The sequence below is a fragment of the Camelus ferus genome, chromosome 11, assembly GCF_009834535.1.
Source record: "Camelus ferus isolate YT-003-E chromosome 11, BCGSAC_Cfer_1.0, whole genome shotgun sequence".
In the NCBI taxonomy this organism is placed as follows: Eukaryota; Metazoa; Chordata; class Mammalia; order Artiodactyla; family Camelidae; genus Camelus; species Camelus ferus.
The window spans coordinates 24,011,635-24,033,849 of NC_045706.1; the positions used below are offsets into that span (position 1 = coordinate 24,011,635).

Consider the following 22,215-nt stretch of genomic DNA (forward strand, 5'->3'; position numbering starts at 1 on the left):
CCCACTTGTGCTGGGCTGATTTCAAGTGTTATACTTCAGAGCTTTTGTAACAGTAACTACCGACACTGCATGGACAGAAATCTAATGTTACCAAGTGGGACTTTTAAAATGTATTTATAACTTTATGGTTCAAAGTAATTTTGTTATGAAACAATGTAATAACAACAGTGGAAAAAATCAAGATAATTTATGGAACACAATATCCCTAAAGCACCAGCTTCCATTTCTACCTCGGCTTAGTCTGGGGAGTGTGGTTGGTGTCCTTTGTTTGCTGTTTGTTTTAATTAAGGGTTAGTATTTTGGTGGGGAGGGGAGCGGGGAGCTGGCCTGAGGAGGATTCGGCTGCAAGCCCACACACACACACACACGCTCTCACACAAACACCCGGACAAAAGGCATGCCCACATTAACAGCATGTATGCTTCACAGACCCCCACCCCCACCCCAGAATGGGCTAAACCCACAGACCCAGCATAATTCTCTTCCCCTCTACTGTAATGCCCCCCCCCCACCATACACCATAAATAAGGCAGGGTCACCTTTTGGATTAAGGTCAGATTCCCTTTCTTCATACTCTTGACAGAATGTTTCTCCTCCCATGCCCCCAACAAACAAATCAAGAAGGATGCTAAGACATCTGGGAGTGGGCTGGACCAGACTGAGTACCTGTTAGAGGCCTGGGGCAGGAAGGAGGCTTATGGCTCTCAGGCCCCAGCACCCCACGTGGCTATGGCTTGTACCTGTATTCCAGCCAGAAGAGCAAGGGAGGGACAAAGTGTTCTGGAAAAGCCAGTAGGTTTCTGCACAGAGAAGCTGGGTGTCCATCAGGAAGAATGGAAGAACCGTTAGATGAGGAGACAGGGGAGGCTCTGTTTGCTGAGGCCTGCCCATCCCAACCCTAGGCCCAGGTCCAGGTCCAGATGCCCACTTTCTAGGAATTCTGGTGGGATTTCCACATAGCGCTAGACAGTGGCTTCCACACTTCTTTCCATCCTGCTTCACCCTGTTTCCTGTACCTTGGTTTATCCAGGGTGCAGAAAGTCTCATATCCCTCAAACCTGAATTTCCATGGCAAACAGAATCATCAATGGCCAGGGCCTGGAAAGTTATCATTTGTGTCTCAGGAGATGGGGAGTGGACAGGATGTGCTCCTAGAGCTGGAGGGATAGGCAGTAGCATCCACACTCCACATGGCATCTCACAGCCAGCCCCAAATAAAATTACTTTGAACCAGGAAGGGAGCTGCCAAGAGCTGCCAAGGGAGGAGAGGGAGGGGGCGGGCAGAGGAAGAACCCATGGAGAGGAGGTAGGGAGAAGAAAAAGAGCCTTCTCACTTGTAACCAGGGTCCATGAGCTGCGTAAGGGTGCTCTTCAGTGGCAAAGGCGCCTTCTACTCCCGTGGAGACAAAGGTGATGGCCATGTCACCTGTGATACTTTTATATGTAAAGTGCCGTCCATGCAGGAGCCTGCCCCTGAGGGTGGGAACATGAGACAGTGAGAGCAGGCCTGGCCAAGGCTCAGGGACTGTGGGGGTTATGCTCCCTGGGATGGGGTACCTGACAACTGCCCTTCTGACTACCCACCTGCCCACTAACAGGGGACTGGAGCCAAACATGTTCATCTCAATACCTCCCAACAGAAGACTCTCACGAGTTCTCTACTGTCCTCCTTCCAAAGGGCTCAAAGCTAGCAGACACTAGAGCAGCATTCAAAGGCCCTGCAAGGGGAGTGGAGTCCACCTCCTTTTGTCCTGGTGAAGAAACTGAGGCCAGAGAGGGCAGTCAGTAATGTGCCCAAGGTCAGGCCCAGAGCTAAAAGGGGCATCGTGCCCCCCTTTTGTTTGGAGAGTGGGGGTAAAAAAAATACCCAAATTTCCCACAGCCCTGGATGATGGCACAGTGCCTTCACAGCACTACCCCTGTGTCCAGCGCAGACTCTTCCACCTGCTCCTGGCCCCCACCACGAAATTTAAATGGCTAGCCCCAAGGCCACATCTTAAAAAAAAAAGCTGAAGCTAAGTGGGGTAACTCTGAGGGAGCACAATTAACTCTGAGTTAATCCCCAGTCTGGAAATACACCTGGGGGAAGGGCAGGTGGGGGCCATCAGTGGGAAAGAGATGCCAGTCCACAAAGGAAGCAAAATCTGCTCTTTGCATTCTCAGGCTGCCCCAGATTAACCCTCACCAGTCTAAAGGCTCTGAGCCTGGGCCAGAGAGGGAGCTGGGGGGGAAATGGTTAGGGTCCTGGTGGGGGTGCCCGGCCAGCCCCTATTCACTCTGACCGCTTGCTCTCTTTGCCCTGCTAGGCATGGTTGGTTACTATCTAAGCTCCTTCCTCAGGCTCTATGGGCAGTGGGGAGGGTCCAAAACAGTGCAATCCCTTTCTTCCCTGTCACTGTTGTCTGAGTTTAGAGTTACTCTTGCTGCCTCCCCTGCTATAAAAGTGAGGGTGGAACCCTTGAGGGCTGTGGAGGAAGTCAGCTGCAATAGGTTCAGCCCAGGGCAGCATCTCCAAGCAGAGAGCTGAATCCTGGCCACAGGGCTGGGTTTCTGGCACTGTGGACAACAGCAGAAGGGACACAGCTGGGTTTCTTGGTCCCTCAAGGAGTCTGCTGTGCTGGCTTCGGGGTTTGGAGAACTGAGTGTTTTGCATGGGAAAAACAGTGAGCAGGAGAAAATGGAGCCCCACCCACCAGAGCCCCTGCCCTGCTACCCCAGTGCTACTGGGGACCCTGCCACCCCTGACTCTGGGCTGGTGGGATGGTAGGGCATCTGAGACTCAGCCAGCCCCAGGTCACTGAACCTTCCTAAGGGAGCAGGGTTGAGGGCCACTTCTCTGAACAAAGGGACAAAGGAGAGTTCTTCAGCACAGTGGGGACTTCTGGTGGGTTCAGGGTCCACAGGCTCCCTGACAGGCCTAAGATGGAGCTGCCTGACTAGCTCCCCTCCTTCCCTGGGCCCTAGTCTGCCTCAGTGTGAGGGTGATGGCAAGCACAGGCCTGGCAGCTCCTTGAAGCCAGGTTGTATGCTGTGGGGCTCACCTTAGGCACAGAGGAATGAGGGCTCCTGACTCCTGGTTGAATTTCAGATGTACGCTCTCGAGCTGCCGTGTGCGGATCAGTTCATGGGGAATAATGGCTGTGGAGCTGTCGCTTTCCAGGCTGTCTTTGCGGCTCCTGCAAAGCAAGCACAGGAACAGGTTCAGCACAAGGTGAAAACCGCAGGGAGGAGCAAGATGGGAGGCTCTCAGGCTGGACTCCTGAGTAACAACCATGAGAGTGATTGATGATAATAACAGCAGCCACCACTCGCCCACTACATACTTGCCAAGTGGCAGCCGCTGTACGGGGCACCCCTCACTCATCACATCTCCCAACAGCCCCGTGAGGTGGGCACTGTCATTACAGCCCTTTTACAGATAAGGAGCCATGGATCAGGGAGGGAAAGTAACTTGTCCAGGTTGCACAGCTGGGGATTGTGGAGCTGGGATTTGGTCACAGGTAGGTCTGGTTTTGAAGCCTCATCTTTGGCCCACATGATACATAAAAGCTTATGTCACAGTGGCTTGTTCTTCCCTAAGATAGCAGTGGGGGCTTCTGGGAGCCTTTCTTCCCCTGCCCTGGAGTGTCAGATCCCAGTTCTCCAAGACCGGGGTACCAAAGTGCCAGGAGACACAGCTCCAAGACCTTCCTTCCAGCTGACCTTGAAAAGGCTGTGACATCAGAGCAACCTCAGAGCAGGCACACTCCTGCTAATGGCCAGGAGCTGCAGTGACACACACATCATTCATCTAACAGGAAATGACATAATTCTCATTGAGGGGTAGAAACCAGGCTCTCAGAAGTCAGACAAGTGGGCTTGGCTGAGCAGGAGGATGGGGCTGCCACTCTGCTGGGCTTCGAGGCCCCTGGAGCCCTGTACCAGATTCCTCCTGACTATGGCCCCAGCCACACTGAGCTGTCACTGCCACCTCTCCCCTCCCCCACCCTGTCCTGCTTCCCACCAACTGTTTGCTCCACAGCTGGGCCATAGAGTCCTTTTGCAATCTAAGATTTGCTCTTTCAAATTCAGCTGCCCCCAGTGACAACCTCTCAAATCTGCCTCAGCCGGAAATGAGGGTTACCCACTGATCCCATTCAAAAGGCCGGATCCTGGTTTGGGCTGTGAATCTCAGAACAATTCCCCAAGTGTCGATCAAAATACTGAGTGAGAAGCTCTAGTTATTTATCATTCAAGCGGCAGAAGCCACCCAGGATGTCTGGGCTTGGTAGTTGCACAGCCAGTGGGGGCCCAAGCTCCTCACACACTGAGGGGCTAAGCAATGGGGCCTGCGGCCAGCGAGGCACCCTGGCAGGCAGAGCACCTCCCGAGGGAGGATGTGAGTCAGCAGGCACAAGGATGGAAGGTGACATCGGGCAGCACAGGGCTCTGCTGAGGCAGTGGTTTATAAAGCCCCTGAGGTAACAGAGGCCATCCCACCAGCTGGGTGGATCCACCCCAGATGTGACCACTCTTTCACAAAAAGGTCCCTTCCTCTGGTTTCCCAAAGCCAGTTCTGAAACTACCCTTTGCCCTAGCACCTCCTTTGACAAGCCCTTTTACAAGACCTATGAAGGAGACAAACACTCTGGCCAAGAGGGTCACGGAATCTCAGGACTGGAAGGGAACTCCGAGGTTGTTTAATCTACCTATTTCCTTTACAAAAGAGGGCCGGCACTGTGTCCAAGGCCACAGAGCTGGGAGCCAGGATGGGAGCCGAGGACCTCTGACTAGCTCTCTTCCCAATACACCCCGGCTGCTACACCTCCTTTCAGAGAAGGGCAACACCTAACACCACTTCTCAGCAGTTGCCTCAGGGCCCTAGGCAAAGCAGAACTCAGGAGAGACAGCAGTCCCTCTGGTGAGCCCCTACTCTGCTCCAGAGTAAGGAGTCCATAGATTCATGTGCTCAGTCCTCACAGCAAGCACCCAGGTAGATTCTGTGGTTAACCCTTCTTGTACAGGTGAGGAAACCACAGCTCAGAGAAGTGAGGTGACAAGCCTATGGTTACAGAGTGAGTTTAAAAGGAAGAGCCAGGCTGTGACCCTCACCGTCACTTCCCTGCGCCACCTCTGAGACACACCACCATGCTCCTGAAAGGCCTGGCTGCCAGGCAGGGCCAGCAGGGCCTCTCTGGCACAGGCAAAAATGCTGATGAATAGCAAACTGGGGGTGGGGGCAGGGGGCTGGGAGAGCAGAATCAACAACACACAGGGCTAGAGACGTCTCAAGCTACAGGGAAAAATAAATTGTTGAAAGTCAGCTAAAGTCACCTTGGTAACTGCTACAACACACTCACCCAGAACGAGGACATCAAACCCAAGTGCAAACAGCTTTAAAGAAATGGAAAAGAACTTAATCATCTGAAGAATTAATGTGACAAGTGTCCACATTTACACCTCCCACTAACCTTCAATCACTTGAAAACATAGTTTAATCTCTTAAGAGAAAAAAAAAATTGCAAAACGCTAGATCTGCAGTCCTGGAGCTTGGGTATTTCCGGCATGCTGCTTCAATGGAAACGCGGCTGCTCCGCACACACACGCAGGAGCCCAGCTTTTTGCTGATTTGTTTTTTCTGGACATCGATGCAGAAGCATGAATTATTTGTGTGGGCTGGGTGAGGTATTAAATCTGCAGCCGACACAGGTTTGCAATGTTTTGCATGGTTGTCAGCTTAATCTTAGTCATAAAAAAATAAGTAGTGTGCTCGCCAGCGTGGCCTAATTTTCAGCTGGGCTGTTTTCTCCCTGGGTTCCTAGTGGAGGGGAAGGCAGAGCTTCGAGGTAGGAAGGGAGAATGGCTCCCAGGGAAGCATGGCCTACACTCCCTGGGGGCTGCTAGGAGGACGGGGGCCAGGGAATGAAGGACACTCAGGGAGGCAGAATGGCTAACAATAGTTTCTGGGTTCAAGTTCCATATGACCTTGGGCAAATAGCCTCTAAGCTTCAGCATCCTCTTGGTGGGAAGAATAACAATACCTTTTGTGAGAAGGGTTAAATAAGATGACCAAGGTGAAGCACCTGACAGTGCCTGGAATGCCTTAACAAGATATTAGCTCGCTGCCTCTAGAAGTCTATCTGCTCCTTGTGCAGGAACGTTGAGAGCTTAGGAGAGACTTATTTACCTTTATCCTGGGCCCAGAATCCAACTGCCTCTGGCCAAGTCAGTCCCCTTTTCTGAGCAAAGGTCCTTGCCCTGAACTTGGAGAGGGGACTTCTGAGATGGGGCTTGAAAGGGCCCTGACTCCCTGAGCAGACACTGTGGGCCCTGGTCAACTGCTGGTGCTCTGGGAAGGCCAAACTACAGGCCAACAAACCCCTTTGAGGCTTTTGTTCTGCTGAGAGAGGTGCTGGTGGGGCTGCCTTCCTTGTATAGAGCACACTCAGCCTTCATGCAATTCTCATCTAGTGGTCCTCACGTTACCCAGGAGTAATTTAATCCATCCTCGATGGCAGCCTTTTAAATCCCCAACACTGCTCCCACAGCCCACCAACAGTTTCTCTTTTCCAGTATTTGTGGCCCCAACTTTCAATTATATTCTTAAGACAAGGTTCTGAAATCTTCCATCCATACAAGTCACTCTCCCTTGGATTCACTCTAGCTTGTCAAAGCCAGAGTGTCATGTCCAGAAGTGAAGTGTCATGTGCGGAAATAAATATGCTAAGTGGTCTAACCAGCATGGGTCACAGAGGGACTGAGAGCTTTCTTCTTGGGGATACTTTATTTCTATTATAACTGTCATCAAATTGTCTATTCTTTGTAACTTCATCATACTACCAACTCATACTGCAATCCTTCTGTCAACAAAATCTCCCTCAGGCTTTCTCCCATGGGCTGAGCTTAGACATTTTCTCCCCCGACTTGTATGTACTCTAGATGATCTGGAGCTTAGAACAGAACTCTGCATCATCTGGCTAGTGTTTCAAGCAGTCCGGATATTTCTGAAACCTGACTCTGGCACCCATGATATTGGCATTCCCTCCTGATTTCACATCACTGACAAAGCTGATAAACTCACCATCGATGTTCTCATCCGAGGCTTTGACTAAACAGTGAACAGGACAGGGCCAGTCAGACAGGCTGACAGACTGACATCATTATTCTTTGGGTATGCTCATTCAACTGATTATAAATCAACCCAACCATCCCATCAACAAGCCCCTCACCCTCCTGGATGCTCTGTAGACAATTTCTCTGTCTTGCCAACAATGATGTCAGAAGACACTCTCAAAATGTCTTGCTTACCCCCACCTTTATAAGGTCTACAGCATTTCCTTTGTCTACCAAGTAGAAATAGGTAAGTGTTTCTACAAAGGCAGGAAGGGTGGTCTGGCAGGCCTGACTGTTCGTGAATCCATACTGACTCTCAGGGCTCACTGTTTTTCCTTAGAGAGTGTTCACAGCTTACTCACTGAATAATCTAGCCCTGAATTTTCCCTCAGAGTTGACACCAAGCTTCCTAGTCTAGAGCGTGGAAGATGCTTTTGGCGTCTTGAAATTTTTAAGTGCTTTCAGTCTGCCAACACCTCTCTCCCATTGCCTCAAAGATTACTGACATCAGCTTCATGAGTTTCATCTGCCAATTCGACTGGTATTCTGAGGTGCAATACATGTGGACTAGGAAATCTGAAGTCCTGGCTTCAATCCCCTTGTGAATGCCTGGATGACCCTTCCTATTCTGCTAACCATTCTTTTTGAGATGGAAGCATAACAGAACTAAAGTAAATTTTTGCTGTTTCTCTGCCTCTGATTAACATTATTCTGTCCAAACAGCTGGGCCTAGGTTTTTTTCTTGTTCCAAACAGAAGTACAAAAAATAAAGCCTTTTTCACTGGTCAGAGCACTTTTTTTTTTTATTTAACAAGACTCAGTTCTTCTTGAGTTTCAGCTTTTCTTGACCCTGTTCCTTAAAGTCTGTGTGGTATAACATACTTCTCCTTCCAGGTTTTGTTCAAATTCTTCAAAAAATTTTCTGAGTTACGTAAAGGATTCTCTACATGTCTACACTGGTCCCTACAGGTATTACACCTCCTTTTAGTTTTCAGGGGACTATCTGCAATAACAATATTAAGAGGTACCTTGTATTGAGTGCAGACTATGAAGCCAGGTCCTAGGATAAACCCTGTATACACTTTGTTCCTTTCATTTTTATAACAACCCTATAAATAGGTATTATTTTTCCCATTTTATAGATGAAGAAACTGAAACTCAGATACTTTAAATAACTAGTCCAAGGCCACACAATGAGTAAATAAGGGGCTGAGACAAAACCCCTAGGTCTTCCTGATGCCAGCTAAAATGTCATCACAATATTTCTCCTTAAGAACCTCCCATCCTTTGACTGGTCTTTCTTTCTGGGGTTTTAGGGCCATGAAGAGACATCTATTTTTCTTCCCTGAACTCTTAAAAGAACTGTTTCCTAGAAGCCAGGGCAGGGCTTCCCAAAGGGTATTTGATGGAATTTTAATTGAAGAGAAGCTTCTAGAAAAGCAGATGTGGCAAGGGCTGGATACCAAACACTGCATCTTAGATTAGAGATTCACAAAATGTTCAGGAGGACTACAGAGGGTAAACAAACTGGTTTCATTTTATGTAAGCCAGTATCTTCCAATCTTAGCCACAAGAACCCCATTTACTTAATCCCCAACAACCCCCCTAAAAGGCTATGGGGACACTCCCTCTGGGCTAGGCAGTGCTCTCACAGGGCCCAGGATTTTCCCTCCTGAACCCTGCTCTGCCCAAGTGCTTTTCCCCAAGGCCCTGTCACTGCTGCCATCAGCCTCCTTGCTGGTCAGAGTCAGCTGCACATCCAAGGGCCCCTCACCATCTGTTCATCCCAACACAGACGCTCTCAGGAGGCCTGCTGGATGGTTATACGATGTTCATCTTCAGCTCTCAGCCTGACACCGGGGAAACTGATGTTCCTTTGTGTGACCAGGGCTTATCTTGGTGCCAGTTATGTGATTTTCACCTGGAATGTGTTGTCCTTTCTTTTCACCACGCAGGGCAAGTTGTAACAACTCCTACAATATCACTCCTTTGGCTTTTTTTTTTGGGGGGGGTGTAGGTTTATTTATTTATTTAATGGCAGTACTGGTGATTGAACCCATGATCTTGTACATGCTAAGCATATACTCTACCACTGAGCTACACCCTCCCCCTGACTTTTTTTTTTAACTATTCTTTTTAAAGTTTAAAGAGTCAAATAGTTCTAAGTTCATTATAATATCAGCAGTCTTCCCACTCCCTACACCTCAGAGACAAGCACTGTCATCTCTCTTAGCTGATTCCTTAGATATTTTCCTCAATGGCGCTAATATAATATACTTTACTTCTGCTTCCTGGTATTTTCTTTTCAGGCTTTAGCTATCGACTTCCTGCTACAGAAGACCAGCTTTTTGCTCCCTTTCATCCATCCACACTCCCCCCCCCCCCAATCTTCCCAAGATAACTGAGTTTGTTTGGATCAGTATCAAGTGTTTACATTATTATACTATACTAATGCTATTTACAACTGAGCCACATAGTATACTATGATTACTTTTCCTTTCTAGTGTAACTGTCTATTTTCCTTGTATTTAATAACTGTCTTGGTTTTCTATGTGTTTATCACTAATTCAATCCTGAACTAACTACCAGTGGCCTACAGATTCTCCCAAGATTTTCAAACACATCAAATATTTACCAATTTTATCTTCTTAAAGACATCTCTCCAGAGGATCCTTCCAAACAACTCCAGTCTGAACTGGTCACCTTCTGTTCTTGCTGCATAGCCATCGTCATAGGATCATTCTTCACCTTCATGCTGGCTATTCCCCTTGCCTCTCTCTCATGTTGGATCTCACTTCCTGCTCCCTGTATGTCTACCTCACTCATTTGGATGGAACAATCCTCTAGCAGATTTCACTTTATTTTTTAGTATGTTTCTCTCAGCCAAATGGTCCCCTCTGAACTGCCACCCACATGGGTTTTCAGATAAACTAAAACATCAGCTTTACTCTGTGCATTGGTATGCAGACTTCCAAAGCCTTCTTTCCAGTTATTTTTTCCTGTGAATTGGCAGGCACCTCCTCCACTTTCATCCTCCTTTACAGGCAATACCCAGTGGTGCAGAGGCCTGGATCTGGAGTCAAATAACCCAAGGTTCAAATTTTGTCTCTAAATCTTATTAATATTGGCTCACAGACCCAAGATAAGTTATACAATCTCTCTAAGCCTCCGTGTACTAGTTTGTAAAATGGAGACAAAAGTAGCCCACAACACAGGGCCTGGCACATGGCAATACTCAATGAAAACTGCCTGCTCTGCCACAAGAACCTGTCCAAGCCAGGAATCTTCCTGTATTGGGAGCACTGAGGAGTGGTTTATGAGATGGCTCAGACACACCCCATCAATTCAGCAACTGACCTGAATCTTTACATTTATTTCTTCTTTACCACCTGTCTTCATAACACATTCTATATTTACACTTCCCACTGTATAAGGTGACTTCTTGCATATCCTAAAAAGCCTTCTCCTTCCAGTGTCAAGATAGACTCCTGATTTCTAGTACTGTACAGTTTATGGTACATGCCCCTGTTCACCCTATGCACACTTTACAGATGGACAGGACCATATCCATGTTTCTTCACCAGCTGGATCTCTACAGATTGAAAAGTCTTAATTTTTCCATTTTAGCCCAAGGCAGCAGGTGCAGAAAGAAGAGAAGCCCAACCACCGAGACTCCTTTTAGTCACAATCCCAGTCCTGTGACAGTGATGACGTCTGCACTGGCCACACGACTTGAGGCCTTCTCCTTGGGGACGCCCGGAGCAGGAACCAGGGCACCTGCGTTGGCAACTATTCAGAAGTGAAATGGGTTTGGCCTGCTGAGCCCAGCCCAACCTCTGGCTTCTGCCTCTAGCCTGGGAGATTATTCCTTTTGCTTTCAGATTGCTGACGAAAGCTCTGAACTTTCCAGAGAAAGAACCACTGCAGGTCTCCCTTCAGTGCAGGACAGGGACAGGGTGTGGGTGGAGGTGAGAGCACCAGCTCATCTCCACAGTTACTGTTAAGCACAAGGCTGTATCACCAGGTCATTCTGACAAATTCTCTGTTGGGGATGACACAAGGAGTAGAGGCCTTAAAAGGTTGTTGGTAAACACCAATAACTAAATAATGACATGCAGTATTTTCACAGCGAACATCCCAAGGTTGGAATGTGATGATAGAGCAGTGGGACGGAGTGTGGGGGAAGCAGAGAGAGTGAGTAAAACCTGCATTAAGGTTACTGGATTCCTTAATCAACTATTAACTCCTCTGGGCACCAGGGACCGCTGTGTGGTTGGACTAGGGTGGGAGACTAGGACCCTGCTTTCCTGAATGAGACTGCTCTAGCCAGAGCCCTTGGCTTTCTGTTTTCTGAGTTACTGACTCATTTCCTCTCTCCAGCTCTCACCTTTGAGCCTTCCTTTTCCCTTCCCTGGAGAAGTGACTCACTGCTGAAGTGTTGGGTGACACTGAGGATCAAGGATGGGTGATAAAAATACTTCTGATTGTGCAACTCGAGGAAGAAGGATGCAGTTTGGACTGAGAATTCAACATGCCAGCCATAAACTCCAAGGCTAGGGTGTTAACAATGGTCACAGCTTCACCCTCTTTGGGGAAGTGGAGCAGAGAATGGAGTCCAAACAGAAATTCACCCAGGCAGGTTGCTGTGGAGCCCCTGTTCCGCCTTTTCAAATGTGTATTTCTGAGAAAGGCACAGAAAGGCAGGCACTCGGCAAGACAAATATGGATCATGGAGGCCTGGGCCCTTCCTCCCATCAGCCCTGTGGGAGCAGGGCTGTTTCTTTTTAGGTTTTCTCTCCAGTGAAAACAACCGTACTTCCCCAGCGTGGGAGTGGGGAGGGGAGCCAAAGCGACAGACGCGGGCTCTGGGCTGACCACTGCACTGACATGATAGAGCCCTCAGCAGAGGATTACCCAAGCTGGCCCTGCGTACAGCAAGTGATGGCGACAGCCCAGCTGTTTTCCCAGATGGAAACCCACCTTCCTTCACTCAATTCCCTGGTGCAAACTAGATATTTTCTTCTTCTAATTAATCTTCATGGGCTTCAGAGCAAAACAAAACACAATTTTCTCTTAAAGGATGACTCCCTGACCAGGTCACAAGCCATTCAAGACGGGAACAGAGGCAGCAGGGCCACCTCATCCAAAAGGCCAAAGAGATGAGAACATAAAAGTGGGGAGAAATACATGCGTCCTGTGTGTGTATATATTGGGGGGAGGGTGCAGCTGAAAATGTCACAACAAGAGAAATCATGCTGCAAAGCTTTAATTCTCCAGAAAATTAAGGCAACAAGGAAAAATAAAAAGCCTTAAAAGCTGCTGATGCAATTCCACAAGACTGAGAAACTTGACTCAGCAATAATGGTTAGTTTGCATTTTAAAGGTGCCTCAACTACAAAATGTTTCTCATATAGCCAGGAACCTTCCCCGCCAACACACACACACACACACACACACACACACACACACACACACACACACATGCGCGCGCGCATGCATGAGCCCTGCTCCTCTTTGGGGGTATTATGCAACTCAGAGAGCTCCCTAAAGGTCCCCCAACCTCAGTCAGTGAGTCACTGGCAGAGGGAGGAGGAGGTCGTGATACACTGATGCAGGTTCCCAGCATCAGAGCAAGTTTACAGCAATGCAAACCTCCCCATGCAAAGCACCTGACCATGCACATCCCCCAGGTCACTGTGGGGAGGCTGGGAAGCAAAGGCAAAACTCTGTAGAACAGTCCACGTCTAACTAACCAGGCAACCTCAGACAGAGAGGATGCCCAGTGACTTTTTCCCCCCTTGACCCAGGTCCTTACAAATGTTGGCAGGCGCAGCCCTGAAGCCAGGCTCCCCTTGGTGGCACAAAGGAGCTGCTTCCCAAACTCACGCGGGCAGGCAGTGGGAAAGGAGGCGCCAGCAAGCCGAAGGAGGCTTTTCTCAACTGATCATCTTGGGAAAAGCCAGATACAAATTTCACGGCTGGAATGCAGGGGTTGTGAAACACGGGAAGAAGCCCGAAAGAGGGCCAAGGACTCCCCTTCCGGGAAGGTGGTGGGAGGAGGGCTGGCAAGGGCCAGTGAGAGAGGAGCAGGTTACCCAAAGGGGCCTGCCTTTCTGGGAAGCAGGAAGTGAGGCCTCAAGAAAGAAAAAAAAGAAATCCCCTAGCCCTGAAGTGGTGGAGGGGCCAGAGATGGGGTTGGTTTTGTTTCTGAACATGGAGAAAACAACACTTTGTATCAAAAAGTGATTCTGGTATAAATGAGCCAATTATGACCCATCTCGTTATCTCTGGGAATTTGGAAGCACCGAGGCTGACAGCATGCCCTCCCTAGAGTTAAATGCAAACAGTAAGCTTCTAATGTGGGGCTTTAGCCTTGTCCTCGGTGTCATGGGAGAGGTCTCTATTCATGCTCTGACTATCTAGAGGAGGTCCACCAATGAGGGTTATTACACTTCAGAGATACGGTCTGGGGTGTCCCGCATGCAGTCCCCGAGGACGGAGTAAGGAGGATCACACCGTGTTAATGGCCAAGAGACTGCCCTAGGTGCCACCTGTTCTCATCCTGGCCATGTTACTTATCAGCCTCTCGGTACCTCAGTTTCTGCATCTTTAAAAGGAGGATAATAAGATTATCTACTTCACAGAGTGACTTATGAGGATGAAGTAGACTAACACAGTACTTGGAACAGTACCTGGCACGTGCTAAGTATTTTATAAGTGTTAGTGGCCACTGAGGTGGGAAAGAGCAAGTGCCCAACTCCCCCAAGTAGACTAGAGCCCAGCTGCTAAAGCCCAGGCTCCATCAGCTCTTCTGAGCCTCCAGTCTATCTCCACAGTCTCCTCAGAGCACATTCAGACCCACGAAGACCCATGCATCAGAGCCCCAGCCCAGAAAGCCTGACTAAAGGAAATCGGACACGGAGACACAATAGGGCCAGTGCTGGTTGCTCCCCCACAGGGAAAGGAGCAAACACTGGTGCCAGCACATTTTGGGTCGGCTTTCTCAGTCGCAATCCATGCGGTTTATCTGAAATGGGGTCAGGTCCCAGGGTGGGCAGCACAGATATTCCAGTTGTGCTTGCTAAACTGAACTGAGTCCACCATCATTGATTCTGAGATAACAGGGAGCTAGAGACTTGAGGGGTGTGTTGGAAAATGTTCTTAGCAAAGGAAGAGGAATCATTCCTCAGCCAATTGTTAACAAATTGGTAACCAGCACTGAGAACATTAGAGGAGGAGCTCTGATTTCCTCCAGACAGCAGATTGCAGCACTTTGGACACCCGATTGAGTAACTCAATGGCAAGGAGGGGAGATGACCCCTGAGGGCTGCACCTCTGATCTGCTCCCACCCATCTCTCCCACTTAAAGCTCAGTCAACTCAGCCCAAAGAAGTCCCTGCCCTTCTGCCCAGAAACCCAGACCTTTGGAGGTAGAAGGGCCATCTGAACTGAGACTGTGTACAAGTTTCAGGGCAATTTGCTTGAGCCTTTAAGTCTTCAAATTCCTCCCGTCCTCCCACCAGTGCCAACAGGGCCCAAGCGCAGGGCATGGGAAGGAGTATGGCCGTGGGACAGGCTCCAGACTCACAGGTGGAGCATTTCCAGATGTCCCACAACCCAGCCTGGCCATCTGCTGCTGCCAGGGAAGGTGGTGCCTTAAGCCAGCTACTTCAAGGGAGCTGGCTGCAGAAACCCACTGGCTGGAGTTAAAAGCTGCTCGGAGGTAGCAGTGGAGGCCTCTCCAGGCTCTTGCCAATGGCAGATTCGCCAGGTGGGCCATCTTGAGCTGCCAGAATAACTCTCCCAACTCCACAATCCGCTCCCAGGTTGCAGCCTCAACTTTAACCAACCAGGCCTCCACCGTTTCATCCCTGTCAGCTCCTTCCCCTGCTTGATAAAATTCTAGGGCACCTTCAAAGCCCATCTCATGTTCTTCCTCCTCCAAGAAGCCCTCCCTAACTACTCTACATCATGCTGACTTGTCTTTTCTGTAGTGCATTAAATCACTACTATTTCTGGGGATCATGGATGAGCAACTGAAGCTAGAATTCAAAGTAACTTTCTAAAAAATTACATCCACAGCCAGAATCATGCCAATTAATTGTTTCATTTTATGTGCCCCTCTAAAGAGCCTACATCCAGATGGCCCTCTGGGTCCTAAGCTTGCCACATAGCAAGTGTGTAATAAAGACTTATTAGGAGAAGGACGAATCACCCTGGTCTTGCAGGAGTGGCCTGCCTCCCTTGTAGCCCAGGGCACAGCAACTTCCTCCCTGGCAGGCAAGGTTCCTGCTCTGGGCTGCCAGCTCCCAGCTATCCCCTGCCAGCAGCTATTCCCTAGAATTGCCCTGGGACTAGAGGCAGAGCCGGGTGCCCAGCTCTAACTCTGCCCACCATTTGTTCCCTATCAGAGGAAGAGAGGTCAGCAAGAAGTGGATCTGACCACTGGGGTGGCCACAATCTATCCCAAGGGCTACCGGGTCTCTTGGACAGACAGCGGAGGCCTGCAAAGGACTTCCCTTCCCTTCCCTGGGCCCCATGGAAGGGAGGCAGGAAGAAGGGCCTCAGCAGCAGGCGTCCAGTACAGGGCTGGCCAGACAGGGAGGCCCCTGGGGTTGTGGCTATCAGCCGGAGACCAGGCTCCAGGAAGGAAGGAAGGGCAACTCTGGCCGAGGCTGAGATAAGGAGGGGAATCGTGCTCAGCACAATGGGCTCCCACAAGGCTGGGAGGCCCCAGTCAGATTTTGCCCCAATTTGGCCTCCCATCTGGTCACACAGCCCATGTAAATATTTACTGATGTTTATATTTCTGCTCTGCTGGGCCCCCTCTTAAGTCCCTTATGACCCACAGATCCGTGTACCCCAGAGACCCTGAGTCCATCCAGCAAGGGCTCTGTGCATTGTTCTCGCTCATGCAAGCCATGGGGACAAAACTGCCCCCTTGTCCCAGTCCTGGGACATTGCTGTCAGGAAGCTGCACTAACCCCCTCTGTGGGTGGGGAACTTACGGGGCCCGGTCGTGGGTGAGGCCATTCTGCCGCTGAGAGTTGATTGGAGGAAGGACAGGTTTGCTGTTGATCTCAAGTCCTCTCCTCAGGGTCTCCCGGATCTGCTCCGTGTCTGCAATGATACCACTAAGTTATCTGATGGCCCTCTGGGCTCTCAGCATCCCCTAGCCCTGTCCTCGGAGCCTGGCTCTGCAGATGTGCTGGGGAAAGGCCCCTGCAAAGGCTGGTCCTAAAGTCACTCTAGGCATCAGCCTTGTGATCTGAGTTAGTGCAGCCTGAGGACACAGGGCAGATGAGGCACCATGCACTTCAGAAACTTCCAGCCTCAAGAGCACCATTCTTGTAGAAGACAAGGGAGAGGCCTCTGGACCTCAGAAGGGCACCCTCCGAGACAGGGCTCTCCTTCACCATCCTCTCCCTTCCTGTGTCCCAGGTCCTAGGCTTACCCTTAACATGGCTCCAGTTAGTGGCTGACAAGGCCACTGCCCAAGACCACCCAGGGATTCTGCCCACCTAATGGGTGCCAGTGAGGACTGTAAGTGCTCTGCCACAAATGAGCAGGTGTCTCTTACACAAGTTCCTGGGTTCTGGGTGGTCAGTTGGTGTCTGGCTCTGCCACCCCTTCCCCTTGGGCTGGGTCAGTGGGAGGCTGAGTCATCTCCCCACCTTGGTCTATCCCAGGGAACTCTGCCTCTGCACGGGTCTGCCAAGGGCCAGAAGGTGAGAAAGGCATCCCTTGGTGGGGTTATTTCTTTGCAAGGTGCTTTGCTGGTCTTTGGGGTGAAGCTTACTAGTCTGGCCCCCTATATTGAGATTCTGGTCTAAGATTTACTCCACTACATATACAAACACATACCAAAAAGGCTGGGCTTAGAGTAGATGATGGAAGTGATTATTAACTTTTCTAGCTGATTTGCTATAGTGGCATGGATTACTTTTATAATTTGTAAAACATAGCCAATAATGGTTGAAATTTTGGGCAAGACTATGAATCCTTTCTTAAATTACCTACTTTGTCAAAAGGAACTGAATAATTTTAACAATTGTACACTCTCTCAAAACCTCCCACAGTCTTGTCACACCATTAGAACAAGCAGGAAGGAAAGAAAGGGGTCAGATATTTGCACTAGGGGTTTAAGTTGTTCTTTATGGAAAAAGAAAACCTTTTATAAGTGCAATCACATGTGTAGGTATTTTATTTATGATTCTAGGTTTCTTATTCTTCAAAAGGTAAGAAAACGTGGAGGAACAGAGAAAGGAAGTAGAAAGAGCAGCTGTAGACACATGTATATGTAAATAGCAATGCCCTTTTTTAAAAACCACGGCTGTTTCTATAGCCAAGACCAGCACAACGAGCTCCCAACAGGAGAGATCCTTCCCCACAGCCCCCTCCCCAGAATGCAATGTAAGGGTGCCCAGTCCATGCTGCTGTATCTGCAGGACAGTAGGGCGGGGAAGTCTGCACACTGGCCTCACCCTTAGGCCTCTTGCATCTCAGACCTGGGAAGGCCCAAGGCCAGAGTGATCCTTGGGTCTGGCATGGCTTTCAGGCTAGAGCTGGGCCCTGTGTCAATTCTGTGGGTGGCCAATGCTTGTTCTCTTGCACTTGGGTGGACTACGGCCTTTTCCTGTAACTGTTCTAGGACTTCCACTCACCTCCATGACCTCAGATTGCAAGCGGCAAATCTGAAACACAATGGTCACTGCTGGTGGTGCATTTGAAACACACACAGGAAACACAGGAGAAATGGATCCGTAAAGCTCCCTTGATGCTACCCTGCGGAAAGACTTCACTTGCTGTTTAAATCCTGCCAGGAAATACACTATTGACTGGGCTGTTTTTGTTACCGATCCATCCTAGAGAGTCTGAAAGCCAGCCTGGGGAAAGGGAGGGTGATGGTTCCTACCTTTGCCAGAAAGCCGCCGGGGCTGCGTGCCGATGCAGATGCTCCGGCTGTCCTCGTCGTCCTCGGGGGGCCGGCTCAGATCATCCCAGGCACACTTGGCACTGACACCACTCAGGTTGGAGCCGTCTGTCTCAATGCCTTTGTCAACCCTCTCCTGCTTGGAAAGAACCAAAGAGCCAGAGTTCCTTCAGAGAACTGGTGGCCCAAGGTCACCACCACCTTTCCAGTATTTGCTTAGCCCTTGCGAGAGCTAAGCATGGGACAGATGCTGGAAGAGCAGGATATCTGACCTTTCTCTGTTCCGGTTACTAATGCTTGATGGTCTCTGCCAGCACTGGGCTCCCCCAGGAGAACCAGGAATTAGGGGAAACCAGGAAGAATGAAAATCCCAAGGGAAGCTTCTCCTCTGTTACCAGCTTTCCAGTAAACTGACCACACCTGTTTCAGAGCCCCGACTCTGCCTACCCTGTGCTGGCCCATGGAGCTGATGTGGCAGAGCCAGGAACTACTTCCCTGAAGAAAGGCACAGTCCCTCCTCTCCTCACTGATCACCCTGGTAGAACTCCTCCAGTTCCAGTTGCTGCTACAGAGGCCAGGGTGGAAGTCTGGCCGGCCAGACAGGCTGGGGCTCGGCCCCATTTCTCAGTCTCCACACTTGCAGTTTCCTCTTCTAACAGCAGAGGGTGTGGTCACGCAGTGAAGAGCCCCAGAGAGCAGAGGAGCAGGACTTCCCCTCGTTGCACTGCCAACTTGTTTCGCCAAGGATTCTGGATGGAGATTCTTTTCCACTTCTTAGACAGAAATTGGGGTCTGGAGGGCAATGACCACTTGCAGACTCCACCAGAGGCTCTGCCTTTGCACAGCCTTGGTATTGCTGAGTCCAAACACTCCAAATGGCCTCAAGGAAGAGCTGGAAACAAACACCCTGGGATTTCTGGTAAAACCTAGTTGTGACGTTGTGCTTTGGATTAAAGGTCATCTGGGAGGCTTCCGCAACCTTGTTCATAAAAAGTCATGTGGGCCAAATAAAGCTCCTGAGTGAGCACCTCAATAAGAGTCTGCACCTCCCCATCTGCCGGACCTTCTCCCCGTGACTCCAAAAGCTCTAAAATAGCCTGCTGCTCAGCCTCGGAGCCTGTTTCGGGAAGCACAAGGGAAGCCTACATAGTGTCCTTATTTCTTGAGACCAGTCAGCAGGTGGCCCTGGCCTGATGCCTTCTTCCCATCACACCCTCCTCTTTTCCAGTGCTACCATCAGCCTGGGCAAAGCTTGGGGTTCTCAGCAGAGGCAAGAGGAGGCTGATGATGGGAAGCAGCTCTCTGTGCTCTTGGGAGGGGCTGTGCTCTGGCTTGCTCAGGATGGAGTCTGTGCTCTTTCCTCTCCACTGGCCGCCCTGAGACCTTTCACCCAAGCAAGCAGCTGAGGACACCTCTTGGCTCAACTAGTTCAGCCCACTTACTTTACACTAAGCAAGAAAGGATGAAGATGTGGAGGAGTTCAGGGATTTGTTCATGTACACAGCTGTCTAGTGGTAAAGCTTGGAGCAGAGGACGAGGAGCAGATCTAAAATGAACTGCCAGCAAGCAGGCCCCAGAAAGACACAAGCAAGCACAGAGGAGTTTCCACTGGGTGCACAGAGCCACCAGGAAAGGAAGCTGGACTTTCTCACCAAGTGCCCCTACTTGCTTTTAAAGACCACTAGGTGTTCTGGGTCCTGCTGGCTGGTCTCAGGAGAGCTTGAAGACCAGGGAGAATAGTTCTTGGCATGCAGAGAAAGGACGGGCTGCTTACCCTACTAGCTCAAAGGATCAAGTTCTTTTTTAGCACTTAGGACAGGGGCCAAGCAACAGCCCACGGTGCTGGATCCCAGTGTGGATACAGAACAAGGGCTTAGGGAAACATAGCCTTCATGGTTCCTGGTTCTTGCATAAGCAGAAGCAACGAGGAAACCACATTTAAAGTAGAGATAACAGAGGATCCTGGCAGCAATTTGAAAGCTTCAGTGTTAAAGGCACTGGGAAGATAGAGGAGTATCATCTGTGAATAAGTAGGGTTTCTGCCCAAGAACTCCCAGGTCTGCAGTAAAGAACCCAGGGACTGCTGGCTACATGTCCACCTGCGACCTCCCTGCCACCTCCTGCCCTACCTAAAGGACACGTAACTTCTGGCAGCTGCCTGTGGAAAAGATTTTTAGAGGCATAACAGGTTCAGAGATGGCAATGACCTGCAAAGGTTCAGAGAGTGGGTTGGGGCAAAGGAGAAGGAGACAGGCACGTGCCGGGCACATTATTAGCTATCTGCTGTTTCTACTTCATGAGCAGCCCGTGAGAAAGAAAGTTGTGCTCTATGTGGCTTTCAGACTTCACCTGCATGCAAAAAAGAGTGCTGCTTCTAAAAAACTCAAAGACGACACTGAAACTCTGTACAGGTGGGCCACGGTGAGTGGGAACTGTAGGCCTGTGTGTAGAAAGACTTCTTTTTACACATCAAGGGATGCCAACCTACCAGGGGAGGAGCTCGGTGTCTAACTGCCCAAGATGAAAAATGTATCTAAAAGGGGATGGGACCATTAGACCATCAGTGCTCCCCTCTGCAGCTGGGCTGTGTGGTTAATATCACCTGTTCTACTGTCTGTTACAGGGTAGAGGTTGCAGTGAGGTGGCTCTCTGAAAGAAAGTCTGTGTTCTTCTAAGAAGGGGAATGTGGGAGGATAAGGACTGGGCAAGCAATATCCACTAAACTGATTTTCTTTTGTCCTGGTGATCAGATTTTTAAGACAGGTTTATTGATGCATAATTTGCATACAGTAAGATTAATACTTTTAAAATGCAAAAATACATGTGTCTGAGACAAGTTTTCCTGGGCTGAAATCTCTGCTCCCTTATGCACTCTGCAGAACTCGGGAGACAAGTTCCAAATCATGCCATATTTCTACTCACTCACAAATAAAGCTCCTCCATTTTCTCAGGATGAAAGCCAGTATTACTTGGAAGAGCCCTAGGCATAGGGTGCTAGAAAGGTTTTCCTCACTCAGGACATACTTGCAGGTGTGGATCGATCTCAAATATGGTCTCTCCCCGTCGCATGTCAGTTATCAGCCAGGGGCCGCCAGCGCTGTGGACAAGGAAAGGGGACAGGATGGTAACTGAGGGTCTGGGCTGATGGGCTGGGTCTACCGCCTGTTTGCTGCCCCAGGCCCAGGACACAGGGGAATAGTTAGTGGCCAGGGACCATCAGGGAGAGTGATCAGGAAGCCCTGATGTGAAAACCCAGAGCCTAAGCAGCACTATAAGGGGAGCCCGCAAGGGGGAATGAGGGGTTCCCAACCCCAGGCCCAGGAAGCCAGGCCCCCACCTCAGGGCACAGGGGTGCACTCACACAGGTACCGTCCGCAGCAGCTCCAGGATGCCTTGCCCATTCCACTGCTGTGCTGCGTGGAGCTCCTCGGTGCAGACACCAACAATCTGAGATCCGGGGACAAGAAGCCATTGTGCGTTAATGGCCATTCCTCCTACCCATCTGGAAGATCAGCCACCCAGGCTCTCTGTGTCACCTCAAGCTGGGGGAACCACAGGCAGGATCTGTGCTTAGGGGCTGATGTGTTAAAAATGGAATGGTTCCCTTAGGAGGGCAAAGCTGCCTGGCTAGGAGTTAGACGGGTCCACAGACAGGGCACTGAGGTCTGACACTTGCCCTGTAGTGACAGCTCAGGTATCGGGGTGATGCAAAACCTAGCCCTATCTGCAGAAGACAAAATCAGGGCCCTGCCACCTCAGGATGGGTCCCCAGCCCACGTCTCTGGAAGCAGGGGAGGTCCAGGGAGATGTTCCTGCCCAGTCTAGTATTATGGGGAATGTCAACAGAGGAGATCTTGAGACCCTTCAAGCTTGGAACGATGACCAAAGGGCCACAGCAGCTTGCAGAGAAGCTCCCTCCCTCCCTTAACAGGGCCTGAGCTTCTGTGTAAATCTCAAAGGAAACAACTGAAACTTCACAGAGACCCCACCATGATCACAAGCCAGCCCAGCTGCAGCAGGAGTAGATACACACCCCTTCTCAATAAAGGGCAGGTCCAGCCCAAAGCTGCCTTCCTAGGGGGAGGTCCTGTGTCTCTAGCTGTCTGGATCTTACTAGTTCACAGAAATACCCTCCCTGTTACCCCCTCAGCTATAGCCATTCTCTCCTACCCAAATGGTCCCTTCCTCTG

The 22,215-nt window shown here is 50.0% G+C and overlaps 1 protein-coding gene across 5 annotated transcripts in view; it reads right to left on the bottom strand.

Annotated features, from left to right (window-relative positions):
- SUFU (SUFU negative regulator of hedgehog signaling) overlaps positions 1 to 22,215 on the bottom strand; it is a 99,870-nt gene that overhangs the window by 12,520 nt on the left and 65,135 nt on the right. For 2 of the 5 annotated variants that reach the window (XR_004323815.1, XM_032491027.1), the window contains exons 5-10: positions 21,387 to 21,472; positions 21,050 to 21,122; positions 18,008 to 18,161; positions 16,101 to 16,212; positions 3,042 to 3,176; positions 1,335 to 1,473 (exon numbers count right to left, since the gene is read on the bottom strand). Coding sequence is in view for 2 of the 5 variants with exons in the window: in XM_032491027.1 (XP_032346918.1) it covers positions 1,335 to 1,473; positions 3,042 to 3,176; positions 16,101 to 16,212; positions 18,008 to 18,161; positions 21,050 to 21,122; positions 21,387 to 21,472 (699 nt within the window). In the remaining 3 variants the exon portion in view is untranslated. Of the gene's footprint in view, positions 1 to 1,334; positions 1,474 to 3,041; positions 3,177 to 16,100; positions 16,213 to 18,007; positions 18,165 to 21,049; positions 21,123 to 21,386; positions 21,473 to 22,215 lie in introns of all 5 variants that reach the window. The other 3 variants (XR_004323814.1, XM_032491026.1, XR_004323816.1) reach the window with 2 other exon arrangements.